This window comes from Urocitellus parryii, chromosome 2 (assembly GCF_045843805.1).
Source record: "Urocitellus parryii isolate mUroPar1 chromosome 2, mUroPar1.hap1, whole genome shotgun sequence".
NCBI classification, from domain to species: Eukaryota; Metazoa; Chordata; class Mammalia; order Rodentia; family Sciuridae; genus Urocitellus; species Urocitellus parryii.
In genome coordinates, this window is record NC_135532.1 from 11,876,312 (window position 1) to 11,889,401 (window position 13,090).

Consider the following 13,090-nt stretch of genomic DNA (forward strand, 5'->3'; position numbering starts at 1 on the left):
TTAGCCATTACTTCATTTCACCAGGAAGAAATGGGTTGGTATGTGTCACTAGTGTTTTTATCACTCATCCCTTGTTCTGTTTATCTTCCAACCTGTCAGGCTCACTCAGGGTTACCAACCCACTAAGAAAACAATCCTATCTAGTAAGCATTTATTGAGTGCTTACTGCATGCCTAATCTCCAGTCTTATTATGTGCCAGACCTGCTCATTAAGTCCACAACGGTGGTGTTTTGCTTTCTGCAGTATGTGGTATTTTCCCCTACCGCTTTAAGATTACGTTTAAGGCGGCTGTTTGGTTCTCTGGTGGAATGGGACGCAATGGGGCAGTTTCTTTTAACGCAGGGACGCGAGTTACGAAGCTTCAGGGAATTTGCGCAGGAGGTGAGCCTAGGAATACCCCAAGATCGGGTTTTCAAGGCCATAGGGCACTGCGGAAGCCAATCCAGCAGGTAACTAGCTGTCCATCGAGCCGACAGGCGTGGCCTAAGCAGCCCGACCAATCAGAAGAACCCCCTTATGATAGGCTCCCCGCCCCATAACCCGCCCGAACCCAGACTACCGAGCATGCGCAGCAGACCAAGTGCAAATCTGCCCGCGCGCCTTCTCAGCGGCGCGGACAGGCTGAGGCTGCGCAGGGTTTCCTCAGTAAAGAGGGAAAAAGGAATAGGAGGCGCGGGGGCCCCTTAGGGATGGGAAGCGGGACAGGCTGTGTGAGAAGTTCCTCGCAAGGGAAGGCGGTTACAAGCAGTGCTGGCCCTCGGGGTCACGGTGGGCTCGCAGGCGGGCGCATCCCGGGTTTCCCGGCACCGAGCCCGGTCGTCGGGCTGCGGAGGGGCACCAGTCGGTGCCGCCGGGTCACTCCGACCCCGCAGGCAGTTGTTCTCAGGCTACAGACGCGATAAGTGAGGCCCAGAAGTTTGCCCACGTCCAAGGTGACGCAGCAGGCGGGCCCGGGTCTGCGAGTCTCACACGCCCGTCCCGTCCTCGTCATCTCGGTCCTACCGCTGCCTCCGGGGCGACCCGGCGGATTCTGGTCCGGAGCCAGAGCGCTCCGTCCAGGTCCCCCCGCCGTGGTCTCAGCAGGGCTCTGTGCTCTCGGTGCTGCATGAAGGCCACTTTCCTTAGACCTCCGTCCCGGGCTTCGGCCGGGACAGTCAGCTGGGTGTGGTGTCACCAAGCCCCGACCCCACTGGGACCTCGCGGTCCCCACGAGCGCGGCGGGGCTCTGAAAGCTGTGCGACCCGCGGGCGGTATGCGCGACCCTGGTCAGGGGTCTTCGGACGTGTGCCCCGCACCTCCTGGGATAGGGGTCCCGCGCTGCCCGCGCCAGTCCCGCCGCCTCGCTACTGCTCCGGGCCGCGCGGACCTGCGAGCCCGCCGTCTTGCCGCGCCGGCCCCTCCTCCGCCCGCCGGCCGCCCCGCCCCGCGCCGCGCCGGACACCCCGCCCCGAGGAGGCGGCCCGGCGAGCGGCCGCTGAGGGAGGCTGGTGGCATGGGGGAGCCGTCTCCACACACACGGTCGTCCCGAGCGAGCCCGGGCGCTGCTCAGAACACTGAGGGCCGCGGGCGCCTCGGAGGGCGCCTCCGGGAGTGACACGGAGCGGAGGGCGCGGCCCCGGCTGCGGCGGCGGCGGCTGCAGCGGGGGGGGGCGGGCGGGCGGCGGCGCCGGGAGCTGTGTGCGGAGCCGCCCGGGCGGCGAGGGCGCACCTGGCTGCGGCGCGGCCGGGCCCGACCGCGGGAGCAGGAGCAGGCAGCAGCGGCAGGAGGATGTCGCAGCCGCCGCTGTTGCCCGCCTCGGCGGAGACTCGGAAGTTCACCCGGGCGCTGAGTAAGCCGGGCACGGCGGCCGAGCTGCGGCAGAGCGTGTCGGAGGTGGTACGCGGCTCGGTGCTCCTGGTGAGTGCGGGGCGACCGGGGACCGACCGAGGGAGGAGGGAGGCGGGAGGCGGCGCAGGTAGCCGGGCGCGCCGGGGCCGGGCGCCTCTAAATCGGCTGCGCTGGATCCGCGGGGTTTAGAGGTTGTGGGGAAAGAAGAAGAGGGGGTTGGACTGGGGAGAAGAGAAGATCCTGGAGGGGCAGCAACTCGCAGACCCTTCCCAAGTCCGCGTGCCCGCTCCCCATTGCTGCCCCTTCCCCCCTGGGGATTTTCCTCCGAGTGAGATCGCCCGCTGCCTCAACTCTCCTCCCCGCTTTATCTGCTCGTCCGCCTGGGAAATTACTTCGCTTATCCCCTACCCGCGTCCTTCCCGCAGCCTGCCACTCTTGGCGTGTTACGGAGGGGACGGCACCTGTGGAGGGGACCGGCGCGGAGAGTGGAGGTGGGGTCTTCCTGTACCAGTCCGCCAAGAGTGGGCGATAGCCCCCGCGGATCCTAGGGTGGGCTGAACTTCGGGATGTAAGGGGTTCAACATTCTCTCCTCCGCCTGGTGCCTTAAGCTGGCATCTTGGGGTTTGGCCCCCCTCTTATGAAGGCTTAGGGGGCCCATAGGAACTCGTAGTATTTCAGCATTCGTGCAAATTACTGTAAAGTTTGGAGATTTGAGGCAGGCAAAGCAAGCAGCCCAAGACGAATCTGGCCGTGGTGGAATGCCTTAAACGAATAGGCCTCAGGACGTGAGGAAGATGAAGTTTTAAATCAACTCTTCCACAGCTAGAGCTGGTCCTGCTGTATTTGGAAAAGCAGCACACTCATGGCTGGATGGTGCGGGAGTGTAGCTGTGTATGAGCAGGAGCGAGCTCTGTGGGGCAGCTGGAAACTTTTAGCCGCTCCTTGCGTTCATTGTCCCAGTCATTTGTTTTCTTAAGGGACTTGTTTGTGGGTAGGTGACTTGTGCTGTTTGTTGGAACGTTGCTAGAGAAGATGGGCCTTCAAAACGATTCTCTGGCTTCTGTGGTGCTGTGTGTGAGGGGTTGTCCAGACATTCTGGGTCTCTAAACATAGTGAAGCTGATTAGTTGATGGTAAGGAGTAGAGCAGAACCTGGCCATATCTTCCAAAACCTCAGCTAACATCTGTTGCTTTGGCCTAAGTATGACTGCCTGCATCTTTCTGACTTGCCAATGAGAGCATGTTAATGATAAAGCCCACAACCTCTGTGGCATCTTTTCTTTTCTCACCTGGAACTTTAACAAATATATATTTATTTTTTTAAATAAATTTTTTGTTTATTTTTATGTGGTGCTGAGGATGGAACCCAGTGCCTCGTTCGTGCTCTATCAGGGAGCCACTACCCCAGTCCCTCACCTGGAACTTTTTAAACTGGGGCCTGTTGTGCTCATAAGGGTTTTGAGGCAAAAGAAGAGTCCATAGGACATTTTGCTGTGCCATAACAGACCCAGCTGAAGAGGAGGAATGAGTTTAATAAGACATTTAGATAGAGCATAGATGTGCCTACACAGGTACTACACCTCTTATTACTGATATACAGCAGTCCTTGAATATATGTCCTTTCTGACAATGGATGGCCTACCGATAGTGACCTAGTATCGTCCATTCCCATATCCATACACTTCTGCTATTACCTCATGACATTTTAGTAGAACATCCCTTCTCCCTGGACGCCCTTAAGCATGACCAGTTGCCTGGCTGGTGTCTCAATTCTTAGTCTTATCTGCCTGTGATCACTTGTCTGATGGAACCTGTGATGAAACAATTATAAAATGCAGGAAAGCAGTGGGCCTACTCAGGTGCATGAGGGGCTCCCTGGCTGAGTGGAAAATGCATTATAGTGGTTCTGCATTGCAGAAGGAGAAATCTGGGAGAGCTTACAGACACTCAGAATTATCCATAAACCTCCTGCCCCTCGCCTCCTACCTGGTATTCTGCCACTTCTTGCTGCTTCTTGCTGCTCAGTGTGCCAGGAAGTCACAGCAGGTATACCTGCCACATAAATTCTGGCCTGCCTCTGTTGAATAAGGATCTAAGAAAGTAACCCTGCTCTTCTCTGGAGACAGTGCTTCAAACCAAGCCTTACCTTCTACCTTGGATAGAAGTATTATTACTCTGCTCTGTCTCTTTGATAACTTGGGTCAGCACTAATACAATACCCATAGCATAATAAATGCTCAATGAATATTCTTAACTAGCTGACTAATAAAGTAGTTCTGCAGATGGCCTAAAAAGAAATTAACAATGTGTGGGTTTAATTATATCTTCCCACACTTCAAATATTGATGAGTGGACCATTGTGAGATCAGATCAGAAACGATGAAATTAAATAGTTCAATGGGTAATAAAGACTGCCATTAAAGAATAAACATTAAAATATGAGTGATGTGTTCATATAATTATCATTTTTGATAGCTTCATTTTTCTTGGACTCAGGTTTATGTGCCTTTATAAATTATTTTGCATTAATATATATGACAAACTTGAAAATAAGCATACAAAAAAGTAGAAAGAATAATATGAACCTTCATGTTCCATAATTGAGATTCACTGATTATAAGGATTTTGTCACACTTGCTCAATCTGTCCCAGTTTTCCTTTGTTGTTGTTGTTGTTGTGATCTTGAGTTCTAAGCCTTATAACATTTTACCCTGTACACTTAGTATATATTATTAAAAAACCAGGAATATTTTCTTATATAATGTCATATGATACAAGTAATAATAGTTCATTGATGTGTTATTCTGATTTCCCAGATTTTAAAATAATATCTTTGATTGTTAGTTTGTTCTAATTAAGATCCAGAAAAATTTTGCAGCCCTTTTCAAATGTGGTTTGCTCATTTGTGAGTCTTAGATGACTTATGACTGAGAGAGCGTTCATGAGGTTAGAAGTTCTGGGTTTTAATCCTTTAGATAGTAGTTCAGGGCAGGGATTATAATTCCAGTTCTGCCCTTTCCACCTGTGCTGTCTCTGATATTATATCTTAACCTTATAGGATCTCAGTTTTCTCATCTAAAGTAGAGATGATAATTGTATTTACCTTATAGAGTTGTTGGGAGGATTAAATGAGCAGTACAGATGAAGCATACATGCTGCCAGCTATTTAATTCTCTTGGAATAGTTACATTTACTTCTTAGAACCTCAGAGTTCCTGTTCTGTTAAATAAGGAGCTGTACAAGTTGTTTATTGAGGCTTTTATCCTATCAACAGACTTTCATTCTAAGCTACTTATGTAAGAGTAGTAGAAGTACTACTAGTACCATAACTAGCTGTAGGAAAAGTAATTTATGATTTTTTTGGCAATGAATAAGAATATTCACAAATTCAGAATTAGCTTCCCACAAATTTACAGTAGTCAGAAAGGGTGGATGTTCAAAATGTCTGTGACCCAAATAGAAAAGCTAGAAATAGTCAGATGCAGGGGTGTTCTCCTATAATACCAGCAACTTGGAGACTGAGGCAGGAGGATCTTAAGTTCCAGGGTGGCCTCAATAACTTAGTGAGACCCTATTTGAAAATACAAATGGTTGGAGTTGTGGCTCAGTAATGGAGTGACCCTGAATTCATTCTCCAGTCTCCCCCCACAATTCCCTGACAAGGATTGAGTTGTGATTTCTTTTAGAATTCCTGAAGGAATTTTAGCTCAGGTCTTTCAGATATATTAAAGGCAACATCATGATGATGTAGATCTAAGAGAATATATCACCCAAGGCCTAAAAATATCCTTCCCCTGAAAGATTTGTGTAAATATTGTGACACTTTGCATGGGTGCTTAGACTATCTTGCACTTGGGTATTAATATGCAAGTTATCTGGCTGCTCATCTTCCTTACTGATCTTATCTTGGTGTGTTCAGCTTCAGACTTTCCTTCTATGTCAGTCCCTTGCCAAGGGTACCATTTCACACCCCTTTGAGATCCAGCAATATGAAATGAAATGACACCAATTCAGGTCATTGCTGAATATTTCTTTGTGTTACTGAAGGAGTGTGGATAGAAGGCAGGAAGATAATATACTGCACTCTTCTTGAGGCCTCCCTTGCCCCGCTCCACTCCATGAACTCAAGATTCCAGTGTTATCTGAGGTAATGTGAGACCCTTAGTAGGGGTGTTCTTTGAAATCCCCAGCTAAGGTAAAACCTCATTTTGGCTGTAATTTAAAATCAGATATGTTAGTAAGCTGACAACTGAAACTCACTGTTTCTCCACCCTCTCGGAGAGTCCTAACAAACAGAAATGTTCTAAAATACAGGAAGCTGGGTGGAGGCCCATCTCCAACAAGATAATCAACAACAGGTTCTATTTCTTTGGTTCCTAGTACAATGAATATTAGACAAGAGGGCATTCGAACTAGGAGGGACAGAATTGTGAAATCTTTATCCACATATCTGAAGGCCTGCTGTAAGTTAGGACTTGCTGCTGGGTGCTGAGAATATGATGTATCAGTCAGTGGGCCCTTGCTCATGAAGGATTTATAATCTACACAGGTGGACATCAACAAAAATATGGTAACTGTACAAAGTAGCATCATTGAAAGAATAAAATATGTGGTTCAGAGAATAGGAAGGTGAACTCACAGAGAAATCATGTACTTGTGCAATGGTTTTATGAAGAATTGAATTGGACCTGGAAAATACAGAGATAAGGGAGATTTAAAAGTTTTTATTTTCTGGGAAAGAATAAGAAATTGAGGGGCTAGGGTTGTGGCTCAGAGGTAGAGTGCTCGCCTAGCATGCACGAGGCACTGGGTTTGATCCTCAGCACCACGTAAATGTAAAATAAAGATATTGTATCCACCTAAAACTTAAGAATAAATATTTTTTAAAAAAGAAATTGATCAAATGGTTAGAATGCCCAGGTAGGCCAGAAAGCCTACTTGGGCAACTTGGGCAAAAATGGGCAAGTTTTGCTGGGTGTGGTGGCACATACCTATAATCTCAGTGGCTCAGGAGGCTGAGGTGGAGGAACGTGAGTTCAAAGCCAGCCTCACTTAACAACTCAGTGAGACCCTGTTTCTAAATAAAATACAAAATAGGGCTGGGATGTGGCCCAGTGGTTGAGTGCCCTTTAGTTCAATCCCCAATACCCGCTCCTGTCAAAAAAGAAAAAAAAAGATGAGCAAGTTTTAAGAGGAAGGGAGAGAAGCTTTGAGAAATATAGTTGCTAAATTTGGGTATAGATTCAAGTATTGGCTGAGGACACATCACAAAACAGATTTTTTTTCTTGTCTTTGAAACCTGTTTTAGGACAGAGGTTTAAACCAGCCCGTGAACATATGCTTCTTAGAGAGATCTTCCCTTAAGTGTAATCCTGGAAGTCAATAATGTGACTGTTTGTATTATGCAGGCCTAGGAATGAGAAGAGACCTGTGAGAATAACCCAGAAACAGACTATGCATGTGTAAGCATTTTAGGATGCCTTGGGGGAACAGTAGTCAAATATGGTGGGTGCACCATTCATTAAAGAGTGTTGAAAAAATGTCAGAGCCCCACCTTACATCACACACCTAAATAAATAAATGTAAAAGAAACAGCATAAAAAGAACCAATAATCATATAAGTGTGGAGGTATTTTTAAAGCTTGAGGATACAGGAGAAAACCAATTTGGCCTAGGCTTTGGAAGTGAGTCTTGGTTTTTGCACTGTTGAGCAAAGGATTTTGAGAAACTAACTCTACCTAAACCTCAGTTTGCTTATTTGAGAATTGGGGTTGTTAGATGTTTTTATCTTAAGGAGTTTTAAAAAATAAATAGTAAATAAGGTAATGCATGTAAAGTACTTAGTAGTAAGAACTTAATAAATGTAAACTTTTATTATGTTCATAAAGGAAAATATTGATTATCTTGATTGTCCCTGGGAACTGCATTTATTGAGCACATATAATGTCCTAGAATGTGGGTGAGAGCTTCACATAAGGGAGATGGAGTCACCTCAAGGTAATGACTATAGGTGGAGGACCTGGGTGTTGAATGCAGGCATGGTGACTTCGTGCCCTAGGTTTTTAGCTTCCTGCCTCCCATATTAACAGAAGTCTGTTCTGTATGTCATCAGTACCGTACAGTTAAAATCAATCAGTAAGCTTAGAAGCAGCATTTGCCTTCTGGTTATTTATCCAGCACTCAATCTCTTGCTTAAAGTTAAATTAAAAAAAATCTTACAAATCAATTTTAAAAGGAGAAACACTGTAGTAGAAAAATAGGAATCGGAGGCTGGGGTTGTGGCTCAGTGGTAGAATGCTCACCTAGTATGCGGGAGGCACTGGGTTCAATCCTCAGCACCACATAAATGTAAAATAAAGATTGTGTCCACCTAAAACTTAAAAAATAAATATTTTAAAAAATTGTTGAAAAAAAGAAAAATAGGAAACGACAATAATAGGCAATTCCTCAAAGAAAGGAATATAGTTAGCCAATAAAGAGCAGAGAAAAAGTATTTACTCTTGCTAATGATTAAATAAACTTATTAAGTAAAATAACCTGCCATTCTTGGTAAAGAGATTTGCAAAGATAGAAAATATATTTTTAATGATGGGGTGAATTGAGCACTTTTGTTTCCAGCCCCCCCCCCCCCCATTCCAACTCCAGGGCAACTCATATGGCATTTTTTGAGAACTATGGCTCTTGGAAGTGTATAACATGATGGATGGGTGGTGTAACCTTTTTGCAGTGAGGCTATATATATGTATCAAGAACCTTAAGGGGTTCCCCTGCCATGGCCAGTACACAGAGCATAGTGCCTGAAATCACTGTGTTGAAAATGTGGCTTCAAGCACTATGAAATGTTCAGGGCAGAAAATGTGAACTACTGATGAACTGCAAACTATCTGAAGGTCCTAATAGTGGTTTAAATAAATTGGAATGTGGACCATTTATAAAGCCATCAGATTTTTGTATTAGAAGAATAATGACTTGAGAAAATTCTTACATGATGGCACTGGAAAGCAGTGTGTGTGTGTGTGTGTGTGTGTGTGTGTGTGTGTGTGTGTTAGATTCAGGCTGCTTAGTTTCCAGGTCCCCTTTGTTTTGCTACTAAAGGTGTATGACCTGGGGCAAGGTGCTAAACTTCCCCCACCTGTTTTTCTTGTCAGAAAAATGGTGATGATAATAGTACCTTTTCATAGGGTTGTTGTTAGGATTAAACAAATGAATTGTTAACTCTGGCAATAAATGTGGCTGGTTATATTTAAAATTACTCTAAAGGGAGTAAAGCCCAGGTTACAAAATTATAAGCACAATATGAATCAGGTTGTGTTTTTACAAAGTGTATGTGTAGAAAAAAAAGACTGGGAGGGATGTAAAGAAATAAACAAAACAAAATTGTTTAGCCACAGTATCTGATCAGGCGTATTAATTCCCACAAAACTCAAAGATTGAAAAAACATTTTTGGTTTTCGGACATAAGACATTCTATGTGATACGGAATGTAGCTTTGGTAAGAATGAAGTTTATGGGCTGGGGTTGTGGCTCAAGCGGTAGCGTGCTCGTCTGGCATGCGTGCGGCCCGGGTTCAATCCTCAGCACCACATACAAATAAAGATGTTGTGTCCGCCGAAAACTAAAATAAATAAATAAATAAATTAAAAAAAAAAAGAATGAAGTTTAAAAACTGTGCCTGTCATAAAATCATTTTTCTTTAGCATAAATCCATCTGCACATCTGTTGACTAGCCATCTGCATGACGCATGTGTAGCCTTCTGCACCAACCAGAATGCAGCATGTTACCAGTGTTTATCCCTTGATACGGGTTATGGAGAAGTTCACAGTTTGTCTTTTTGATTTTCTGTTCTTTTCAGATTTCTACAATTGGCATGCATTACTTTTACTACTTGAAAAAGATTGACAGGAGAAATGATTTTGAAAATGTGCTATGATAAATGGATTATTATCACAGACCACATTTCTTATAGTCCTCAGAGGAAGGCCACTTATTTTTACAAGATAGTTAATTTAATTTCTGTTGTATATTTGTCTTGCAATTTTATTTCATCTGAAAAAAAGTTGCTCAGATTTTGGTAAGTGAGGAAGAGATGAGAACCTGAGAGTCTATTAACACTCCCGGGGCTGTCAGACTCTGTCTGCTCCCCCTGCCCCTTGTCATTCCTGGCCGTGGCTCCTTCCTCTGATCCTGTGACCCCACTCTCTTCTTATACCTCATTATTTCATCCTTTATTTTTTTGTTGTTGTTGGATCTGCCTCTATATACACAGCTCCCTGGCCCCTGTGACCTACTTCTATCCTTAGTGTCCCTAATTTCACTTTGAACCCCTTGGTCCCCTTCTGTGAAACAAGGTTATCTTGAGTCTCCTCCTTCCTCCTGATATCTCTACCTTTGACTCTTCACTCTCTCCCCTTGCTGCATTCACCACACAGGGTTGTTCCTAAAGGCAGTCGTCTTCACCTTCTCAAAGTGTTTAATTTCACTCTGAAGGGAGCACCAGAATGTCATTGTGATTTTCATAATTTAGTTCCCCAGCACAGCCCTGCTTTTCTTTTATCCTTCCTGATACCTGTACGTGTTTCTCTTATCGGCCCCTTAAGTTCAGCATCTATGAAACATAAGTTGTCACTTTTCATTCCTAACCTCATGATCCTTTTTGCTTTCTGTTTTTCTTTAATGAGAAACAACATTTTATCATCACCAACTGTGAATTCTCTGTTTCCTTCATTGTTTATTTTTTTCATCTCCTTTTTTTTTTTTTTTTTTGGTATTGGGGATTGAACGCAGAGACACTTTACCACTGAGCCACATACCAGCCCTTTTTATTTATTTATTAATTTTGAGACAGGGTCACCCTACATTGTTTAGGGCTTTGCTAAGTTGCTGAGGCTGGCCTCGAACTTGCATTCCTCCTGCCTCAGCCTTCCGAGTCACTGAGATCTATAGTTGTGCACCACTGTGCCCAGCTGTTCATCTCCTTTTGCTTTTGCCACCCAAGCATTGTTATCTCCATTATGTTCTGTTATATCATGAGTCATTCATTATTGGCTAAGGACTCTCAGCTGTCAGTGGCTTAAAGTAGCAAAGTTTATTTCTCCCCTACACTACCATCAAAGTTTACTTCTACCCGCCACTATCCCTGAAGGGTGGTCTGGAGACCAACTTCCATATTGTCCTGGACCTGGATTGGTGAGACAGCCATCATCTTGAACATGGCATGTTTTTGTAGGGACAACCAAAATGTGGTGACTCCCATTTCATTGATTAAAGCAAGCCCAAAGGCCACATCTAATTTCAGAGGGCAGGGAAGGACAGTCCTTTCTGTATGATTTGCAAGGAGAACTTGGATCTTAAGTGAGCAACACTAAGGTATTCTGCAGCCTGGCATCCCCTTCTCTCCATCTCCTGCTCTGTCCTGGTCCCTTCAATAGCAGGGTCCTTCCTGTCTGTTCTCTGTGTTGCCATTCTTACTCCATCCATAAGGGTAGTTCTGAATACTGAAGCAGTGCTTGCCAACTGTCTTTGATTTGTAGGTGCTGTCCTTACGAGGCACTATCCTCCCATTCCTTACTGGCCGGGCTTTTAAATGGTCCTATGTGCCAGCCTCTCTTAAGCCCCAGGGCCTTAGCAGAAGCACTTTCCTCTGCCAGGGTCAGTAATCACCCCCTACACCCTTCCTCAGCTGCCAAGCCACTCCCCTTGGTCTCTGGGAACTGTACTCACAGTCTTAGCTTGTTCACCCAAACTAAAACCTGTCTGCCTGTCTTGTCTTTTCTTTGTACGGCTCAGCACTATTTATGTTCAGTTTTTTTGTAATAAGACTTCCCTTACTAACATCTCACCATGGGTTCACCAGTGCCCGGCATATAGCAGTGGCTCAATTTTTTTTGTTTGATGAATAAACAAATCCCAAAGATTATATACCTCATTATTTCATCCTTTTTTTTTTTTTTTTTGAGGCCCCAGTGCCCCTAATTTCTCTCCCTTTGTCCCTTTCAATCATTCCACTTTCCCAATACTTTCCCAATGCACAGGTTTCATCTTATGAGTTTCTCATTGCCACCTGTGGTAAATTCAGTGATATTCCCTATACTTAAGAATTTTATTACACTTTGAGGCTGGCCCTGGTTTGCTTTAGTGTAGAAAAAGCTGGTCAGATTATCAGTATCTCCATATGATCTTTGCATAGTGTTCTAAAGAATTTCCTTTTTGGGAACCATTCATTTTTACCAGTGGCTCTTAGAGCCCCCAGATGTAAAAGAACACACTGATCTAACTCTTGGTTAGGTGTTTAGAAACTTATTTCTCAGAAGATAAAAACAAAATAAAGCAAAAATACAACTGATAAAAACCACTGGAAGTATTGTTAATTCATTGAACAATGAGTTTTAAAAACCCTCAAGAAACACTTGGATGGTAAAGTTATTTGTTTTTTTTTTTTACACTTTTATTTTCTATTTCTTTTCTGGCTCCTTATTCATGCATTTATTTTATTTTCTGTTTTTTTTTTTTGACTCAGAGTTAGTTGATAGCAAGGAGACTTATAATCCGATTAGAACTTTGAATCTCCCGTTCCTTCTCTTTGAAATTGACAGGGATGAATGCAATTAAGGCAGTGTGAGGGTGTGACAAGAGATTTCTCTCATTTATGGAATATTAAACTGAAAGTGTATCTGAAGCTGTTGGCCATGAACTATCCAGAAGTTTATTGACCCTTTGAACTTTATTCTGAAACTCTGAATGTATGTAATATAGATCCATATACTCTGTTTTCATAGAAAATAGAGTAATAGAAAATAGATGTTCAGGGATGTGGATATAGAAATGTTAAAGTTAATCATGCTAAGTTAAAAACAATTATAAGTAGTGTCATATAGCAATGGTTCACTTTTTTTTTTTTAAAAAAAGCAGTATTTTGTTCATGAAAAGGTTTTATGATCTTACAGATGCTTTAGTAAACCTTTTTGTTTTGTTTCAGGAATAAATTAAATAGCAATATGGTGGTAGAATATGAATAGAATATGAGTAGAATATAAATAGAATATGAGTAGAGTATAAATAGAATATGGTGGTAGAGCACAGTTCCTGCGTGTTCTTGCTAGGGATGGCAGTAGGACACAGTGGGTATGATCTGGGCTCAGGAGACTCCTGTCCCAGCTCTTGCATTTCCTTGTTCTACTTTCTGTTTCTTCATCCAGAGAATGAGCATCTTAATAACATTTATCCCAGAGATCTTTGTGATGAAGCACACAATAGCACATTA

At 44.1% G+C, this 13,090-nt stretch overlaps 1 protein-coding gene across 10 annotated transcripts in view; it reads left to right on the forward strand.

Moving 5' to 3' along the window:
- Positions 1–1,691: 1,691 nt before the first annotated feature.
- The window catches only part of Dock9 (dedicator of cytokinesis 9), a 276,339-nt gene continuing 264,940 nt past the window's right edge, over positions 1,692–13,090 (forward strand). For all 10 annotated transcript variants that reach the window (XM_077795132.1, XM_026399592.2, XM_077795143.1 and 7 more), the window contains exon 1: positions 1,692–1,898. In XM_077795132.1, the coding sequence (XP_077651258.1) occupies positions 1,770–1,898 (129 nt within the window). In that variant the 5' untranslated portion in view covers positions 1,692–1,769. The remainder of the gene's footprint in view (positions 1,899–13,090) is intronic.